This window comes from Brachycentrus maculatus, unplaced genomic scaffold (genome assembly GCF_059751285.1).
Source record: "Brachycentrus maculatus isolate JH-2025_06_01 unplaced genomic scaffold, ASM5975128v1 h1tg000235l, whole genome shotgun sequence".
NCBI lineage: Eukaryota > Metazoa > Arthropoda > Insecta > Trichoptera > Brachycentridae > Brachycentrus > Brachycentrus maculatus.
The window spans coordinates 498,919-521,767 of NW_028280986.1; the positions used below are offsets into that span (position 1 = coordinate 498,919).

Sequence of the window (22,849 nt, forward strand, 5' to 3'; positions counted from 1 at the left end):
AAGTCGAATGGTGAGCATATTATATCTCAGGATCTTTTAAAAACTCATTTGTTAGATCTACACTACATATTTTGTACTAATCATTATGTTTCTGTGGTTAACTTATAATTGGCTTGTTTAATAATTATATATAAATATTTATATATATATATATATATATATATATATATATATATATATATATATATATATATATATATATATATATATATATATATAAATATATATATATATATATATATATATATATATATATATATATATATATATATATATATATATATTATATATATATATATATATATATATATATATATATATTTATATATATACATATATATATATATATATATATATATATATATATATATATATATATATATATATATATAACTTATAATTGGCTTGGCTTGTATATCTATTAATTGTTTTGTTGTTAACCACATGTTGTTGTTGTTAACTCAAATAAATAAAAAATTAAACAAATAAAAAACTTTTTAAAAAAGGTTTCTAGAAAATGAAAAATAAGACAAGTGTCTTATCACTTGAGTATTATATTTTAACGACTAGTTTTGGAAATTAAAGATGCTTCCATCTTCGGGTTCGAATATAAACTGAGAGTTAATAGATAGATAGATAAAATAATGGATAAACTATGGATTTTTTTTATAAAATAAGCTGATTTTTTTATTTAAAAAATATGGTTTTAAAAGGTACCATATCTAGATTTGCAACGATGTAACCATTTAATAATTCATGTTTGAATTTATTATTAAAAATTCTCCATCTGCCCTTGGAGCTTGTAGTAGTGATTTTACTACTTACTACGACATAATATAATGTACAGTATAAATTAGCATTTGTTTCACACTTAAACACTGAAAAGAGATTACCTGGAAATGAGGTCACATTTATTAGGTATTGTTATTGAAAGTAATACTTCCACTTTGGCGTATTCAATTGATTTTCTACACAAACATGACAGATAACGTAATTACCATTACTTCAGATATAATATAATATAAAAATCAAGATATTTATATCTTAGTATAAAAATATCAATCGAAAATATTAATGAAATTAATTTCGATCGCAAAGTACGAAAATTTTGTAGCGCATATCGTTGTCAAAATAAGAATACCATAGTTATAATTCCCAAAAAACTAACCAACTAACCATCACGCCGCTTCACTGCAGAGGTAAGCGGAGAGAATTGAACGCCACACCACATAGTCTTTGCAAATATACTCATACAAACTCGCCGATTATTTGGACTCCTGACTCGACCGCTTTCAAGTATTTGACATACCTGTTCATACCGAGTTTTCTTTGGTCTTCCTCTGCCCCCTTTTCTAACTACATTTGTCTCAATTTTTTCCCATTCTTTCTTCATTCGTTCCACATGTCGCTCACTCCTTTCAAGAACGTCAAAAATAAAAATAAAACTTGATTTTTCCGGAGAACGTTTTTAAAGGTTAAAAATATGATACAATGTATTAAAAATAAATATCAAGCCACTTATTGAACTTTCTACTGTGCAACAGATATTTTTAGGGTAAAACCTGAAGGTTCTTTCTTTATTTGAAAAATATTAAGTACTTTAAAAAAAATAATTAAACAAAACATTTTCTTCAAAATGGAAAAACAACACTTTATGCCCTGTAGCGGGTAAATATTAAGTTAAAAATATGCCTCTTTTGCTAGGATATAGTACATTTTCTGGGCATTCCGAAAACATGCAAAACTGAAAATTGCCAATTTTTTATTTATGACGTTCTTGAAAGGAGTGAGCGATGTCCAAACCATGATAATGCTTATGGGCGTTTGTCCACTACACGGAATTTTACCGTCCGGCACGTCAGTTAGCGTTTTAAAACGATGATTGGCTTGGATTGGCTTGTGCTCTTGTCCATCTTTCTTTGGATCGGAGCTCTTGATCGGTGCGTTAACACGTTGCGTATAAATTCGATCACGCTAAACTGTCATAGTCGCTTTCATTTTTCAAAATCGGACTGCCGGACGGTAAAATGCCGGGTAGTGGACAAGCACCCTATCTCAGCTTTGCATTCTTTTCTTTCACCGTTCGAACATATATCATACATCGTTTTGCCGCACATTCGTCCGAGAGATCGCATTTGACTACAATCAGCCTACTTTCCTCCTTTTTTTGCCAACTCCATGCTTCCGTCCATACATACCATAAGGGTTGGAACCAGGACTCCCTTGTAGTTATACTCCAGTTCATTATATTATTATATTTATTTTACCACACTCCAAAAAATCTCGTTTGATGTGGTCTGAACAATTGAGAGTCTAATACAAACTCATCGATAATGTACTAATTACATATTTTCCAAAAGAAAAATAAAAGTCTAACATGTAAGACAAAAACAGAGTGAAGTCATTGCGTGTCGGCTGTGATCCCGTGGTTAGTGCCGCGGACAGGGTTTCTGGGCTCGACCCACTCAACCATAATTTGCTACATATACATATTTAACTTAGACTCACGAAAATAGTATGAAATTTAAATATTTGTTTACATAATAAAAACACAAATACAAATACTATATATACATTAAAAAAAAGTTTTCTCGATCACTGAATATATGGTACAAGTAACTATTGTATTTTTTTTAAATAAAATGTCTCTTACAGAGAAATTCATGAAAATGTACAAAAACTAGAGTACTTACTACGCACTATCACCGAAATTAGCACGTTTGTAAATTTAGGTATCGATGTTATACCAAAGCACTGTCTGGCGCTACAAGACGAAACAGCTGTTTCTAAAATAATTTTTAATATCTCTAAAACTACTTACGAACCTAACCTAGCCTAATCTAACGGTACAAGGCGAAACAACTATTTCTTATACAATTTTGATAGTCCCACACTATGAAAACTGTTTGAAGTCATAAAAATAAAACGACAAACATTCATTGCTTTTAATATTTATCGTTATTGCAAAAGACATCGTGAATTCTAAATATTTAATGTAAGAAATGATAATTTTGTGTAATGCAACAAACCGAGATTTAGTACGTTATCCGACCAAATATTTTGGCAAGTAGTTATGTGTTCTTTATTGAATTAATAGCGACACTTTTATCGCGTTGCATTTTTATAGCCGAATTATAATTAAATTAACATCAAAATATAATTAATCATGCTTAAAGAAATAAGCATGAAAATTTTAATGTTTATTCGAACTACGTACTTTTTAAATAAAACATTATTCTTCTATTTTTAACCCACACCCAGTGGTGTAAAAAGCACTGCATCGCACAGACGCAGTGTTATCTTTATCGTTATTTACGTGAAAGCAAGCCAATCAATCACGCGCTTCAGGTATTAGTCCAAGGTGATATTTAATCCATATTACAGTGATATTGATTTCGACCCACTGTAAATTGAACCCGTGACCTCCAATACGAAAGCTAAACGTTCTAACTATTACACTACGGAGTCAGAAAATAAAACATTGATAAATGGAGTAGCGTTAAGTAAAAATATAAAAATAAACAAATAAGAGCTAACATTTATCTGGGATATGTCCATTTTCCCTAAATACAATTATTTTTTTTTTATGTAATATAATATTTATTTGTACTTAATAGTTTTCAATGGGTAGTTTACTCAAATTAAGACCAATAACCACATAATAATTAAAAATAAAAGGAAAAGAAGAAAAAACGTGAAATAAAATATGAAAAACACTTAATTTTATGATACTGATGTTTAAAAAAATTTAAACAAATTTCTCATTTATGAAAATAAATTGAATTGTGTAATATTTCCATTCAATGAACGATTTATGTAAATACGTCACGTGTTTATTGAGATTTATTTTTAAAAATCCCGAAAAAAGAAGAGGTTGACAAAATTTTCAATTTTGTACAGATCGAATGAAACAAAGCATTTTTTATATAAAAGGTATAAGGAAGGCTGAGTTTTCACAGAGCTTCCATATTCCAAAGACAGATTTCCATAACTTCTTTGTAAAAAGATACATTATTAATGTTGACATATCGCTCACTCCTTTCGACAACGTCATATATAAAAAAAGCTTAATTTTTCAAGAGATCGTTTTTATGTTTTAAAAATATAATAAAATGTATTAAAAATAAATATCAAACCACTTATTGAACTTTTTATTGTGCAACAGATCTTTTTAGGTAAAACCTGAATGTTTTTTTCTCCATTTGAAAAATATTTATTTTATTTAAAAAAATAATTAAACAATACCTTTTCTTCAAAATACAAAAACAACAGTTTCTGCCGTGTAGCGGGTTAATATTAAGTTTAAAATATGCCGCTTTTGCTGGGATATAGTAAATTTTCTGGGCATTCCGAAAACATGCACAACTGAAAATTGACGATTTCTGATATATGACGTTGTTGAAAGGAGTGAGCGACATGTAATATATTTGGATGTATGGCCCTCGAGAGTTAAATCCAGTAATTAAGTCTAATCAAAAAATAAAAAATAAAAATATATTATATTTATTAAGTATCTTGTTCCATATCAAGGTTTCCTATTTTAGTCCGTGTACATTAAAAATTCACTTTGATTTAAATATTAAATGTTAAAATCAAACGACTAAAAAAATCAGTGTTTGAATTTAATATATATTTAGACATTCAATATAAAAATTCAAGTGGAGATCTACAAATTAAACGGCAAACCTGAAAATAAATTAACTTTGAGTAGATAAGGTGTTGATCTTTAGCTGAAGCATCAGAACCTAAGCAATATAATTAGTACGTAAATATATATATGCCTTTATTACACCTACAATATTCAGAGCAATCGTGCTTTTATATTTATTTTATTACCAAACGATTGCACTGAGGGACAGATGAGTGCATCACTGACAATTTTTGGCTCATATATTTCAAGTGCCCTACTTCCACTGTCATTAGCGGCAAGTTCACGTACACAGCACTCGGTTGCCAAAATTCCGCATCATATTTTGGGCGGTGAGACAAAAAAAAAACAATTCTAAAATTAATTTACCCCTATTTATATTTTATTTTACAGTGTTAACACATTATTGTTGGTACCGCTCAATGGATATTTTATAATATATTGGAAGACAGCATCGTTCATAGCGAAAGCGAGGTCAGGTTCAAGAGCATTTGCTAGGCCGAAGTCGACCTATGTCGACCGGTTTTTAAGGATTTTTCAGGTCCCAAAAAAAATAGGGGGAGATTCATGTTCCGATTTATTTAATAATTTTTTGAAATATCTCAAAACAGTTGTTTAAATAAATATGTTTAAATTGATACATTTTCCTGTACCACAATAAAAAAAAACTGTTTCTACAATCACAATTTTCCTGTTTTCACAACAAAACGTAATAAAAAAAAAAGCTAGGTGCGAGGCCTATGTGTATAATTATTTTTACACCTCATATAACCGTATTGAAATATTTTTGTCTGAGTTAACTGATAATTAGAACATAACAATATTTTATACACTTTAATTTTATTAACTCGGATGAATCCTATATTTAAGGATTGAATCTGTGTTTTCAGAATTTGGATGAATACGGTTAGTAATGTAGTAATAAAGATAAGAATTACATTATTTACGTAAAGTAATCTAAATACCATATTTTACCCTTTTTGTTAGCGTAGCCTGAGAAACGTCTGTTATTTTGTGCATAATTGACAATTTAAAAAAAACATTTGCCTCAAAATAATCGAAAAAAACTTTTTTTTTCAAAAGTAAAAAAAAAAGTTAATTGATTTCAGTTCCAAACAATTTGGTAGCCCTACTTACTCCTGGACTATAAATTCGCTCCTTCAAATATCTAAAATCAAAAATAGATGTTGAACGAATGTCACTTGCCTTCCAACATTTTTAAAATATCTTACTTATCGCGATTCATTCATTAAGCAATGCAGTATTCACTACCAAGTTGAAATTCGTCTATGACAAAATCGGTTTTTCTTCGAGATATGATTTTTTCATCGACAATCGCACTTCGCCAATGAATGGAAAATAAAGCATAATGAATTTCTTTACATTAAAGTATATTGTTATTTTATTGCATTTTGTTATCTCGAGTAACCTATTTGTAATTATTACTGCCTAATGGGTACTATCTTGAACTTGAAAATAATTTTTAAAATGCCTTTGCATTAAAAAAAACTCTTGTTTACTGATGAAGAATCTCACTTTTTTCTTTTTGTTTATTTGAGGACCACCTTACTCGCAAAGTGATGCGATATCTTTACAATTATTTGGAGTCGTAAACCTGTGCATTGAAAACTAAGATATCGATATTTTCAATATCGAAATAATAAACTAAGTTTTATGTATAAAGCTGTATCATGATCTTGTAATTAATGATTTTGGTTTTCCAGGTGTAACAGTCCCTTAAGGTAATAAATACTTTATTATTTATTTATTTATTTATTCAAACATATTACATGCATGTCATATGTATAACATTACCGATGAGTAATTTCCATTACTCAATACCACATATAGCGCTGTTCCAACTACCGTTTTTCAATATAATAAAGGATGTTTAACGGTGTACTCTCAAATATATAATGCTGCGCGAGAAACCACTTTTTTAAAAGTATAAATTGAAAAAAAAAAATTTTGTATTTTTAGTATTTTGTTTACTCCTTTTAATTACCTTTTAATAATTTTTTCAATTTTTTTTTATTTTTTTTAAACTATCCTATTTTATTTAGAACTTATTTTTTCAATTCAAAAACTGTGTTGTAAGCAAAAAAAAATAATTTAATTACGTTAAATGCTACTTGGGTGTAAAGAAGAAAGTTGCAGGCTATCGAGTACCCGCTTAAGACTTGACGAATTACACTTCACGAATATTGTGGTAAAATATTTCATGAAAAAAAATACTGTAACGACGTTAAATTTATATTTCTGACATACAAATTTCTGGCAAAGTACCCATTTCTCTTAGAAAAACAAAAATCGGATTAATTATAAAGTACATACATTATGTGATAATATTGAAGAATTATCTTTTGTTTTGGAAAATGTTTTTTAAAAAAATATTCTGCTCATCCTTTTCTATATTCTAGCTTTAAACTGCGAGAAAAAGTTCTTAAAAACTGATCTTATATAAGAGATTTTACCGCTCAAAATATTTCAGATATTGGAATTTTCATAAAAATTATAAAAGGAAAATAAAACAATAAAAAAAATTAGATAAAGACGCGGATAATCCCATTTTACATTCTGCACGACACGTCTTTTAAAAGTCTGTTTTTAAATTAAGAAAAAATCTTATATGGGAAAAAAAAGTTATATGGTGTGTATTTGTAAAGTTCTCATTTATTTTATAATGCAAATTGTGAACATTTTTTATTAGTTGATTCATATTTATATTGAACAAAATATAGTAATGAATAAAACAAGAAATTATCTTTTTAACTTGCTAAAAGTTTTCGTTTTCAAACAATAACGCGATTTTATTTTATTTTAATATCTTAACATAGATGTAGAATAATATGGAAGTCTGGGTTTTTACAGGACTTATGATCTATCATAGGTTTGTAAGTGATCACTTTTCACACGTGCAACCATACTACTCAATTTTTTGGAGCTACTAGTTACATGATCAATCTTATGATACAGTAATAAATTCGCGACAGCCAATTCAATGTTGGATTGAGAAAGCCTTTATTGAGCCGAGACTCTTTTAATCATGTGATAACAAAATTTTATTTATTTATTATTCTCAAAATAATCCCAACCGTCAGTCGTTAGGATTCAGATATTCAGGTTTGAGAAGCACGTATCATTTATTGGGCTGCACTGTCAATGGGAGATTATAATGTATTTAGTCTGGCGGAATCATAAATACGTAAATGAGAATACTCACCTTTAATGAACTTGACTACATAAAAAAAATGCTTTAAACTTTATTCAAATGATATTTGAACAAGATTTGTTTAAGTAAAAAGCTTGACATGAAGTGGGGTTCCGGGACATTTTATGTTTAAAAAACCCCTGTATAATATATACATACATATATATATATATATATATATATATATATATATATATATATATATATATATATATATATATATATATATATATATATATATATATATATATACAAACACATATCGCTCTCTCCTTTCAACAACGGCATATTTAAAAAAAAACTTGATTTTTCAGGAGATCGTTTTTAAAGTTCAAAAATATAATAAAATGTTAAAAAAATAAATATCAAGCCATTTATTGAACTTTTTACTGTGCAACCGATCTTTTTAGGTAAAACCTGAATGTTTTTTCTCCATTTGAAAAATATTTAGGATATTTTTAAAAAATAATAATCAATTACCTTTTCTTCAAAATGCAAAAACAACACTTTCTTCCCTGTAGTGGGCAAATATTAAGTTAAGAATATGCAGCTTTTGTTAGGATATAGTACATTTTCTGGGCATTCCGAAATCATGCATAGCTGAAAATTGACGATTTTTGATGTTTAACATTGTCGAAAGGAGTGAGCGATATATGCGTGTCAAGTGATTTTATTGAATTGAATTTATTGAAGTTTTATTTTCTTCATATAATTAATTTAAGATATTTCAACAGACTATCGCTGAAAGAATCGCTTTCAGAAATATAGTGTTTAAACATAAATATATTAATTATGTCAGCAGATAGCAATTACTATTTCGTTAAATAATTTCCATAATTATAAGGTGCAAAAAATATACGAGCAGCTTACAAAAATTATAATTGATTTGATTTAATTATATTCATGCATCTGTAAGCTTCGAATGATAATAATCTAAAATTTGAATGGGTTTATATCAATAATCCGTCTAGAATTTCATTTATAAAATGACACTCTGCAATGTTATACATGTATACGATACCTAATACATAAAAGAGGGGGATGAGTGATTGATGCAAAAACAAGGTTGGGATGATTTAACTCTAAAAAAATGAGTGTGGAGGATAACTTTTTGTTTTTTTTTATAACCCAAAAATAAAAATTGGCACATTACATTAAAAAAAAACGTTTTTCGTTATGGAAACAAATAATAAAAACTCAGTACAAGAAGTATTATAATATTATACATATATTACAGATACGGTGTATGTAGGGTAAAGACTCCTATTATTGTCAATTTAAGCATATTGGTCTAGTCAATATTGATTTATAACAGTCATTCATAATATCAATGTTATTTTTTTATAAATTATTCAATCCATTATATTCTATTTTTTTTATAAAAGTATTCTTACCTTTCAAAAATGAATGAAGAATTGGAAATTTTATTCATATCAGTTATTGTTAATATAGATATTTTGGGGAATAGCAATTGAGATAGTATAAATAAGTCTTTTGAACTTAAAAAAAAAAACTCTATAACACAGAAAATTGTGATAATCAATTATTAAAAAAAAAATAGGCAACAACAAAACCATCAAAGCAAATGTAGGCTCTATTTTCATGGAACAGAAGTGGTTTACTCTTCATTTCAATATGTGTCTAATAGCAGATATTTTTGATATGAAATCAGTAATGTCAAAAATTGGTTGTTTCAAAAATACCCGTGTTTACTCTACAAATGAAATCGATCGAATATCTTGGTATAAACAGTGTATAAGTAATTGTAATCAACTATTATCGTTACGATGTCGTATAAATTAGTGCAAAATCTCTTTTTGTAACTAAGTTGTCAATGTTTTTATCTCGAAAATGCATTTATTTTTCTTATCATTTATAGATTTTTACGTAACGCCTCAATAATATTTTACAACATAAGCATTCAAATTATTATGAACTTTTCAGACCCGCCATAAATATATTAAGCGTTTGTGCAGTGGTAATATTTAATAATTTAATGATTACAGAAAATCGATCCATGATTTACTACCTAAGTACATCTTAAAATATTAAAAGAATTATGATAAATTGAGAAAAAATCATTAAAAATTATATATGCACCTATTTGCGAAAGATTGCATTGCATTTTCATGCAATATATTATAAGACGGATATTTTAATTTAATTTAATTTTCTTAATTTTTATATCTTGATATGTAAATTTTAAAATCAAAAATAATAACTTACCCCTCATATAAAATTCATTGAATGATGAAAATGATACTCTGGTAGCTAGATATTAATACATGAAAGAATTTTTATAAAAACGATTTTTTTATGTTAAAATTTTTATAAAGAAAAATACATTAGAGAATTATTCTTACCTTCAATCATAAACGCAGCAACAAGCAATAACAGCCAAGTTGTATTTAACAACATTTTGGTGTATTTTAATTACAAACTGAATACTGAAAACTTCAAGACTCAAGAAAAAAATTCCAAAAATTTTTTACGTAAAAAATTAAATACTTAAAAGACAGCGCAAAGCGATCAACAGAATTTAGGGAAGTATTGACACTTCAGTTTATATTTTTCAGTTGGAAAAGTATTCTCGTCACAGGTTTTTACCACATTGCACTCCGTCGCCTGATTTTCCCTCCGATCGCATGAACAGTCGTTAAGTAATTGCGATACCTGCTAACAACAACTAGAGACTGGTTCTGGCGGAATGAATCACTGTTTGCTGAAAAGCGGCCACCGTTGAAAATCGTTGCCAGTCGCATCGGAGTAATTCCGTTGAAAATAGATAAATAATTTAAACTCACCGTCACTTTTTTTACTTTATTGTTGATATCAAATGTATATACTAAGAAAACCTAACTAAATATATAATACAATCAGTTTCTGGGACAATTTAAAGGGTTATTTAAGAGTTTTCCCATGGTCAATAGTAATAATAATTTGTGTGGCAATATATTTCTATTTTTAATAAATAGTAAATAATATAAACTCACGAACACTCTTTTCTTTATTGTTGATATCAAATATATGTATATACTGAAAAAGCCTAGTTAAATTACTAAAATACAAATTCAGGTTTCACTTTCACATTCACTTATACAGAATCAGTTTCAGGGACAGTTTGTGAAACTTTTAAGGGTTATTAGAGAATTTTCCCACGGGCAATAGCAATAATAATTCAAACGACAATATATTTTTATAAAACACAGAGTAAATATAAATATATAAATATGTATATACATATCTAAATATATATATATATATATATATATATATATATATATATATATATATATATATATATATATATATATATATATATATATATATATACATAAAATCTGAAAATTATTCAGATGTTATCACACTAATTACAACGAGTAAATATGAAATGGCAGAACTCATCCACAGAATCAAAGAAGAAAACTCGATTGGGACTTAAAATAAATCCAATCAAAACCAAAGTGACTAAGAAATTGATCGCTTTGATCACTAAAGATGCACCAACTAACGTTCCTAACGACTAAACGGTTCACAATTTCACGTACCTAGAATCATTCATATGAAGGAAAAGAGGTTGCGAGTGCCGAATTGCCAAATCTATTATAGAATGTCTAAGCTCATCAAAATTTGGAAAAACCACCCCCCATCACATAGAAACTAAAAGTCTAATAGTAAAAGCTTGATATTTTCCGTAGTGTAGAAACTTTGAGAGCTTAAGAAACAAAAAAGAACATTAATTAAATTTTGTTTTTTTGACATCTCATCAAAGATGAAGAAGAATATGATAATTCACCAACAGATGTCTCTAGTGGAATTCTAGTGATTCAAGAATAATATTTCAAAATTGGTTAACATATTTACAACTTCCAAGAATTTGAATAGTGCGGTTGTCAATAATGGGTAGAATTGATGAATGTTGCACGTGTGTAAAGTGATCACTTAAACCAGCCTATGACGGTCGTCAGCCCCGTAAATGCCCAGACTTCCATATTCTTCTTCATCTTTGATGATATGTCAAAAAATAATATGAAAATAACTCCTATTATTGGATATAATTCAGATTTTGTGAACAAGTATTTGAACACACTCAAAATGTTGTATTTTAAATATATTTATACATTCGATATGTGGTGTTAGCGTCGCATGGTTTGCATATTATGGACCGCGAGACGAACAAATGTATCTACCCTCCTGAAACTATTAACAACATAAATCAGGAAAAATTAGTGATCACTGGGAATGTACAAAGATGGAAGCCAAGGGACTGAATTACAAATCCAACAACAGGGCGGACCAATCAAGATCGAGACATGATTGGGGTTATACTGAACGTCGATGTCACCCTGAAATTGATGACCTAGAATCGCGAAATGTGGATACAAACAGTTGGCGCTTTGAAATAGATTAGAAGACCATAACGTATGACAATGAGCAAGTCAACTAAAGACCATAGCGTAAGGCAATGAGCAGGGCAACTAAAGACCATAACGTAAGGCAATGATCAAGGCAACTAAGGACCATGATGTAAGGTATCTAAGGACCATAACGTAAGGCAATAAGCAAAGCAACTAAGGACCATTACGTAAGACAATGAGCAAGTCAACTAAAGACCATAAAGTGAGGCAATTAGCAAGGCAACTAAGGACCATGACGTAAGGTATCTAAGGACCATAACGTAAGGCAATAAGCAAAGCAACTAAGGACCATAACGTAAGACAATGAGCAAGTCAACTAAAGACCATAAAGTGAGGCAATTAGCAAGGCAACTAAGGACCATGACGTAACGCATCTAAGGACCATAACGTAAGGCAATGAGTAAGCCTAGTAAGGACCATAACAAAATGAAATGAGAAAGGCAACTAAGAGACTGTTGGCAATATTACGAATATGAGTTAATTTAGTTGTTTGGAAAATATTCGCTCAAGCGTAAGATGCGAGTTGAAAATTATTAGCATGAAACCTTGATGACCTCTTTGAATAGGTACTCCATTTAGTTTCTTTTCAGATTCGCTGACCCTAAAGTAAGTTTTCAGGACCTTTCAACAATTCAATCGGTGAGTCGTTTTCCGGTACATATAATAGATTTAACTTTTTTAAAGAAATCAATATTACTCTGAATAATTTGGTACTTAGGTCGTATTTATATTATTATCTTAAAATAAGTTTGCATATTTTACAGGAATAGCGTAATTCTAAAAATAATTTAAAATTACTTATTGACTGCTGACATAAGTACTACATATTTCCATGCCTCAAAGACACAAAAATGTACTTTATACTCTCTTTTTTTTGTTCATGCCCTCATCTGCACCCAATGGTGCATAGGACACTCCATCAAATTGATTCAATGTTATGTTGCAAGGTCTTAAGTTTCAGGTAAAAATCCAGTAATCCAAAACTATGAAAGTGAAAAAACACTTTGATTTATTTTGACCGCACTGGGAATCGAACCCGGGACATCCAGCATGATACCCAAACATGGTAACCACTACACTATGGCTGTGAAAATAGGTAATGTTATGTAATTATTATTAAAATAAATTATAAATGAAACTCATATTTTTATGACTCGTACACATTGGCTTACATAAGCTTGAACGAATACATGTATGCAACCCCGAGTACCCGAGTAATACTTATTATTTTACTACCAACTTTACCTCCCACATTTTCTTTCCCATCTCATCTCGCACAAAATATTATACATTCCCCTTCAATATCTAAGAAACTGAAGCATAGAACTGATCACCTTACCATCATTTAATCAATTATCGAGTTCTCTCCGTCTATTCGATACAGTACATAGGGCACTGTATTTTATCGACGCTGTTTTATCTTAAAAGTCAATTAAACGAAGGCAATGTGATTAAGGCCCCATATACGAAAAATCGCAACTTATATTTCTGTAAACCCAGGTAACATTTGACGTAAATGATTTTTTTTTATACTTAAAACACCGTTTTTGTGTTAAAAAATAAGTTTTTCTTCGAAATAAAAATATATTGATTTTGAAAAATGAGTTATTGAATGGTAGAGGATAAAAAATTATTAAAAAAATTTTTTCAACATATATAAAAAAAAATCAAAATATATTCTTTAAAAAATGTTCTGAATTTGGGCGTTCGAGATCTGAGCCTTAATCCTTTGCTTCAATTACCAGTCCAGGGTGATATTCAATATTAAATGAAAAATCACTGATATTTAATTCGACCCCCTTTGAAATCGAACCTGGGACCTCCAACACGGCACAATCTTTACTACGGAGGCGATCCTCAATTATATATTTGATTTTAATGAAGTAGAAACCATTGAAAAATGAATGAATAAAAAAACAGCAATTCTCCAACTATTTAAGGGTGAAAAATACTTACATCTAAAGAAAAGTTCATCTATAAGATACCATCATGACTTTAAAATACCAAAATGAAATACCAAACAATTAGGTAATACACATGTACATAATTCATTACCTAAAAAATTAGTTGATGAATTATGTACATTAATAAGTAAGTTAATCCAAGAAAAAAATATATTTAAAAATAAATAATTATAATACCACCAAAAAAACTATAAATAATAAGGGTAAGTCCCTCTCCAAGCAGAAAAGCTTAATCTTTTTATTGGAGAGAATTGCGTTATTAATTTTAAAATGGTAAAAGTAGAAATGTCTAGAAAATTAATTAAAATTATACAAAAAGCTGTCGTAATCCTACTAAATTAATAATCAAAAATATTACATTTTCGCCTGTTACATAATATGAAGACGTCTCTAATATATTAATAAGCGTGAATAATATATTATATTATTTCAAAAAAGCATACGTATTATGTAGGTAGGTGCATTTACGAATATCAAGATATAAAAATATTAATTAGATACCTCCGCAACATGATTTTATCTTATTTTCAAACTTGTCAAATCATAAAAAAGTCACAAAAAATTAACGACCCATATTTTTTATAGTAAAATGTAAGCCAGCGTTTCTCAAAGCCAGAATTCGCAAAAGTTTTCAAACAAACCATTTATTTTAATTTACTTTTTATTATCGTGTATGAATCAGCAGTTTACAATTTTTTTCTAACCCTTGCCCACTATTTGTGATGCATAGGGCACTGTATCTTATAGAAACAGTGTTATGTTGTTCATAAATACTTAAAGGCAATCATTACTCCTACGTACAGGAAGAAAAAACAAACTTATACTTTTAAATTAATAAACAAAGGTAATATTATTATTAAATATGATCGAAATATCCCTAATGTTAATTTTCGTCTTTACCCCTCGCTTCAGGTACCAGTTCAAGGTAATACTAAATAAATATTAGAGTGGAAAAATCACTGGCATTTATTTGAACCCCTCAGGGAATCGAACCCAAAACGTTAAGCACAATAGCCAATAGATTATTACACTACGGAGGCAGAGAAGATTTGATTGGTGTACTATTAATAGATTTTAATCTTAGAATTATATTCACGCGTCTGTTGTTTGTTGGTTGGAAGATATTGCTTGATAGTAATAGGCTCGCCAATGTACATATATTCACGAGACGTTTCATAGAACAATACTTATCTAAGTGTGTTTGAGAAATAATATTAGCTATTACTTAGCCATAAAAAAGATCCCGGAACTCTTAGGGCGTTTGTGCACTACACGGAATTTTACCGTCCGGCAGTCCGGTTTTGAAAAATAAAAGCGACCACGACGGTTTAGCGTGATCGAATTTACGCGGAACATGTTCACGCACCGATCAAGAACACTGATCCGAAGAAAGATGGTCAAAAGCACAAGCCAATAATTGTTTTAAAACGCTAACTGACGTGCCGGACGGTGAAATTCCGTGTAATTCTGTGTAGTGCACAAACGCTTTTATAAACTCCGGAAAAGGTCCCGGAACTCACTAAAAAAATATTCAAATATCATTTAAGTATTCATTACAGTACCATATTTTTACATTTAGACGAATTGTATAAATAAAATTTGTTATTAGGTAAACACAATCATTGTTTCGTCAAATTGATTGTGAAAATTTAAAAAAATATGAGTATATCCGTGAAAAAAGGTGCCGAATGCTGTTCCACCGCGTAACACTGATAAAAGCCCTGGGTATAACATTATAAATATCACAGTTATTCCAAGTTACAACCTTTTCCTACCAACTCATCGTTGACTATTTTCTTTCCCATATAGCAGTAATGTCCATTACCCTGAGGTTCTTCACTAACGTAAACATTTTTCCGATAAAAATACTCCAATTTTAGATACAAAATAGTTCATCATTGTTCCCTCAACACTTGCGAAATAAATTACTATCCTAAATCAAATTACCTCAACGTAAAACATGTCATTCTTTCTATGTTCTTCACACTGTAAATTGATCTATTCTAACCCTTATACGCAATGGTGTATAGGGCACTGCATCATATTGACGCAGTGTTATCTTAATCATGACTTACATAAAGGCAAAGTGATCACTCCTGCGTTTCAGGGACCAGTCCAGGGTAATAATAAATAAATAGTAGAGTGTAAAATCAGTAGTATTTATTTTCACCTCCCCTGAAAATCGAACCCGGGACCTCCAGCACGGTAGCTAAACACGCTAAACATTACACCACGGAGGTGGGCTAAATACAACTAATATATAAAATATATATATGACTTAATAACCATCACGCCGCAGGGGTAGGCAGAGAAAACAGAACTTCACACCATTCTGTCTTTGACAACAATTTTCGTCTCTTCCACATTCATGCATCTCCTCATATACACCCTCCGATTATTCCGATTCCTGACCTTACAAGTATTTGAAATACTTATGCCAAGTTTTCTTCGGTCTTCCTCTGCTTCTATTACCACTATAATAGTTTATATAGCGCTATTATCGTGAAACACTACCTTTTTGACTGAACGAATTTGTGTAATTTCTTTAAGAAAAATCTTCTCTAATAACCTTCTCTCATAATTTTTAAGAAACGTCCGAGATATTACTTTTTATCATTAGAATCCTAACTGTCCATGAAACCTCCTCCTTTAGTTTTTCACTCTGCCTCCTTCCCTAAACTCCCTTTTTCCTTTGCCTTCCTTATTATCATCTTTTGTAAAAAAAAATTGAAAGGTTAATTTGTAACTTACGTTTTTTTTTAAATGTTCAAGTACTATCTACCCTCTGATTGCAAACAGCTATATATGGTATCAAACGTTTTGATCAATATCACTAGTCTGTTTTTGGTTGATAGCAAGATATTGCTTTTTGGCAATAAGCCCGCCAATGTACTTATTTATTTTCTGTACATAAAGTTTAAATAAATAAAAATACTTGTTTTACATAATCACTAAATTCTCACCTTTTCCAAGACTACCCCGTGGCAGCCTTTGAAGTTTTATAAATCATTTTATTTTATTTAAATGGGTGTGTCACGAGAGTTTGCGAACAGCTGAGAGTCAATTAGTTTAAATCATATTTTTATATCGGTCTGTTTGACGTTCAATTGTAAGAGTATTCATGTCACTTTGGCGCTCGCTAAAATATATATCGTGTAGTTGATGGAATCTAACTGGATTTTTTGTATTAATAGCGAAAGAACATCCTTATTACTTTTAAACTGCGTAGCTTGCATATAATTATTTATTTTATTGCCGCATATTATATTTAATAAACATTTTTATAATACCTTTGCATACAGAATGGATATGTTTAGATATGGATATGGTGTATATATTGTACGAGTATATATATATATATATATATATATATATATATATATATATATATATATATATATATATATATATATATATATATATATATATATATATATATATATATATATATATATATATATATTTATATATATATATATATATATATATATATATATATATATATATATATATATATATATATATATATATATATATATATATATATATATGTGTGTGTGTGTGTGTGTGTATTTTTTTATATAATCAATCAAAATCAAAATAAATAAACAAGGATCAAATCAGACATATGTAATCTGTATATGGTATGAAAATTAATTGCATAATTGAAAATTCTTTTATCTGGACTGTACATCAACCAAGTTATAAATAATATTAATTGTTTATTATTAAAAACACAATCAGATATTGGATTCTTGCTTCGATATACGTAAATAGATCTCGATGAATTTTATCGAATGAAATGTGCAACTTATATTTGTAGGTACGAGACGCATAAGGACCTACCTACCTATTTAAGTAATCTAACGTATTGCTCACTCCTTTAACAACGTCATATATTTAAAAAAAATCGTCAATTTTCAGTTGTGCATGCTTTCGGGATGTCCAGAAAATGTACTATATACATTTTTAACTTAATATTTGCCCGCTACAGGCAGAAAGTGTTGTTTTTGCATTTTGAATAAAAGTTATAATTTTTTAAATATACTAAATATTTTTCAAATGGAGAAAAAACATTCAGGTTTTACCCAAAAAGATCTGTTTCATAGTAAAAGTTCAATAAGTGGCTTGATATTTATTTTCAATTCATTGTTTTATATTTTTAAACTTTAAAAACGATTGTATTATATTTGTTCAATGTAGCTTCCAAATCGCTTCCAAATTACTTACCTGTAAATATTTGTTAATGGTGTTGTTACTATTGATCTACTATTTTTATATGCATACATTTGTTTATATTGAAATTTTTACTTTGTATGGTGCTATTACCAGTATAAAACGTATCCCTCACTCCTATATGGTGTACAGAACACCGAGCCCTGCGCTCCATATTCTTTGATTTACCGTAGAACACTAAATCATCGTAAAAATTACGACGACAATGCTTTACACTTCCTAATGTACCTTTATTTTTTTTATTACGTGATGTCTTAAACACAAAGAATGTTACTTCTAAAATAATAAAAGTTTTTCATTACCTATGTTATTTATTTCCGTTTTATTTCTAACTCGTATTTTTTATTTGTCCACCTCCGTAGTGTAATGGTCAGCACGCTCGGCTACCGTTCCGGATCTCCGGGTTTGATTCTCAGGGTCAAATAAATATAAGTAATTTTTTCACTCTTATATTTATTCAATAATACCCTGGGCTGGTACCTGACGCGGAGGGCTAATCACCTTTCCTTTATGTGTTAACGATCAAAATAACACTGCGTTTATATTATGCAGTGCCCTATGCACCATTGGGGTGCGGATAAGGGTTTGAATGATTGAAAAATTTATGAACGTTTAGTAACAACGTCACTCGTGGGATAGATTAGTAATCTATGGTTAAAAAGAATGAAATAAGTATGGGATAAGGATGATGACGAAAATGAATGACTTTAGAGGCATAACTGCTTTTTCGAAAATTAATGGAGATTTTTTTTGGGTGGTAAAATAGGCATCAATCGTTTGATCGCGAGACTCACAGCATGACTCTGGGGGGGGGGGGAGAAATTTCAAAGTAATTCGATAAAATCGCTAATGACTGGCGTAATAAAAACAACGTGATGATATCTCTCGCTCGACTCACTCACAGATAATGCAATAATTAAGCGTGCAAACTTTAATCGATTTACATAAACTACTTTATGTTATATCACACCACATGCAATCCTCTCCCATTGTATCGATAGCGAAAATACACTTGTTCAAACATTTCCAATATTCTTTCAGATTTATTGAAAACATGAGTCTTCAGACATTCCTCGCTTATCAGTAATAAAAAATACGACGCAGAGTAAAAAGTCGCTTTTCTTTATAACTATACAAAAACTGCAAACGAGACTCGTCTAAGAAATTTGTACGTAGTGTCGCAAACAGAGATGACACCAAGACGACAATCTTCGCAGACGATATAAGTATTTCCGTAGGGAGCAGCATCTCATTGGTCCACCAGATATTAACTTTTGTGCGGTTGTTTGCGTTCTTTTGCCAATTTGCCTCGAAAGTATTAGAGTTTTTTTTTATTATTTTTTAATCGGCTCGCTTTATTTAAGTTATATTTAAATTTAAATTGCAGAGATGTAACGACTGTCGTGAAAATTTAGAAAATATGCATTATTTAAGCCATATATATATCTGTCTGAAGTACTTATTCTTTTACAATATATATATTATTTTAATGAGGATGCGGGTGGCCTTTGAAAAAAAAACAAAATAAATCAAAATATTTCAACATAGTAAATTATAATGTCGTTTTGGGTTGACAATAATAATTTAATAGGATCTATTAAACTTGTGAATCCCAGTGTTGATGTAAACCAAATCGTAAAATACATTTTATAGCAATGCAAATAATTTATTACTATCGTTAAATGTACAGTAAATATAACAACTCGTAGCGTTTGAGAACACGCCTGAGCGATGGCAGTCTGCATAACAGACAAGACGACCCTTTGCCTACAAAACTAGTGAAGTAAGGGCGTTTGTGCACTACACGGAATTTTACCGTCCGGCACGTCAGTTAGCATATAAAACGGATGATTGGCTCGGATTGGCTTGTGCTTTTGTCCATCTTTATTTATTTATTATTTTTTCAAAACATATTACACACATAAGTCATATATATAATATTCCCGATGAGTAATTTCTATTTCTCATTTTGGGACATGGGATTAAGGTTAACAAGACTGGAACACAAATAATAAAGTTACGAAAAAGATTTATTTAAATAAACAAAACTAATACATGGCAAATATAAAAACAAACTTTCTTCGGATCGGTGCTTGAACACGTTGCGCGTAAATTCGATCACGCTAAACTGTCGTAGTCGCTTTCATTTTTCAATACCGGACTGCCGGACGGTAAATACCGTGTAGTGCACAAGCGGCTTTAGTGATCACTTTATCTGGCGAAATTTAGGCGAATAATTTGATTTATAAAACAACTCCTGCTTAGTTCAAAATGTTATTAAAATGTAAATTATTCAATTGCTTATAATTTCTATAGCTGTTGATATTTGGGTATGTAAATATTTATTGCGACAACGATATTCCTTATAAATATGACAGCCTGACTATTTTTTTGTTTGTTAGTTTTGCTGAATCCTACGCATTTAGAGATGAGACTAATGGGTAACCGTTACTTTTTCGGTTACCCGAATGATTTGGTATTCGTTACTTTTTCTCAGTTTATGTTTTTCCGGTTTATGCTTTTAATGTCAAATTGCCAAATATATTTGGAGCTAGACATAGGTACACATTACGCAACCAAATTTGCGAACTGTTGCAAATTTTCAAATTCAGAACGCGAACGGCCGCGCTAAGGTTCAAACGTGTTTTCGTGTGCAATTTTTTTTTTTAATGTATGTTGGATTTTGATTTTTTTAATTTAATTTTTAACTCCTTACCTTTCAATAACTCTTTTCTTTTCAAAACCATATATTTATTGAAAAAAAAACTTACAATACAAAAACGGGAAAAATTCAATTACAGCAAATGTTACGTAGGTTTCATTGAGTTTCGAATTATCGTATACTGGGCCGTAAGTGATCGAACCCGAAAACCGAATTAAAACCACTTATTTCAAAGACATATTAATCATTTTACTCATGATTGACGATCGCATTACTAAATTTCGGAAAATTGACAACACATTCGGAAATGTATTTTAATTATTAATTTATTTTTAAGATAAATATTTGTGTTTTTATTATTTACACAAATATTTAAATTTCATACTATTTATGTGAGCCTAAGCGGCTCATTATTAGAAATAGGTATCAAATTGTGGTAGAGTGGATTCGAACCGAGAAACTCTGACTTAAAAGTCCGCGACACTAACCACGGGACCACAATTCGGAAAAAATACTTCGTAGACGACATCTATGGTCGAAATTATTAAGTTAGCAGGATGGTTCTATTTTAGGCATGCAAAATAAATATTTATCATTAGGAAAAAAGTTCAGACACTCCCGTGACCGCATTTTGAGTACATTTATTGAAACAAAATAGTATTATCCTTATTGCATTATATCTCAACATAGGTGAAGGTTCATTTAGGAAATACAAGATACTGTAATTGGTATAAAAAACTGAAAATATGCTGTCAGACGTTTCCCAGTAAGTGAAATAATTTAAAAGAATCCCATAAGCATATTAAAGGTTTCTGCTAATTGACTAATTTCTACCATAGATATCGCCTATGAAGTTTCTACCCGAATATCGAAGTTCTAGTAGTGTGGTTATCAATCATGATCAGAATGGTGAATGTTAATGTGTAAGAAATGATCACTTGAACTAGGTAAGCCCATAAGTAAAGTGATCACTTAACCAGCCTATGACCGTTCGTTAGCCCTGAATTCCATATTCTCGTAAATAATAAATAAATCTGCTGACATAAAATCTCAAATTTAGATAAATCAAAACAATTGCCGATTATGCATTCACAAAGAATATACTGCATAGTAGAAAAATAACATTGTTGTTGCAGAACTGCAAGCTTTTCTTTTAAATATATCTATTTCCGATATATAAAGACTTACCTATAATAAAACGAATAATTGTTTTCAGTAAATATGTAAACACATTTGTCTATGAGAAACAGGGAAACAAGGTGATGCATGCGGCAACCCGTGGATCTGTCACTAAGAAAAGGAGACTGCAAGGCAATATTCTTCACATACTTCCTAAATCCTAGGAAATTCTTGTCTGAACTATAAAAGGAGCTGGCAGCCAATGGAAGAGCCCGGAGACAGTTCGCGGACTCCATACACTACACAAAAACAAAAGATACCAATGTAGTTATTTAAAATTTCACTATTCTGCAATAAGTTGAGGGAGTCAAAAGCATAAGCAAATAAAGAAGAGTTTTATTAAATATTTTATTAAAACAGTCATTTTTATCCTTTAGCTTTAGAGTATAAAACAATGAACCCTGAATATAAAATTAAAATATGTATGTAGAAGGATATTATTTCTTAAACAGTCAAAAATACAAAAATTATTCTGCAAATAACTCTTTAATCAACATACTATGCTTTAATTTATATCAAAAGAAAACTTAA

General features: G+C 29.6%; 1 protein-coding gene across 1 annotated transcript in view; it reads right to left on the reverse strand.

Moving 5' to 3' along the window:
- CAH9 (Carbonic anhydrase 9) overlaps window positions 1-10,554 on the reverse strand; it is a 37,021-nt gene extending 26,467 nt beyond the window's left edge. The window contains exon 1 of the mRNA XM_088264685.1: window positions 10,223-10,554. Within this exon, the coding sequence (XP_088120811.1) occupies window positions 10,223-10,277 (55 nt within the window). The 5' untranslated portion in view covers window positions 10,278-10,554. The remainder of the gene's footprint in view (window positions 1-10,222) is intronic.
- Window positions 10,555-22,849: the final 12,295 nt, after the last annotated feature.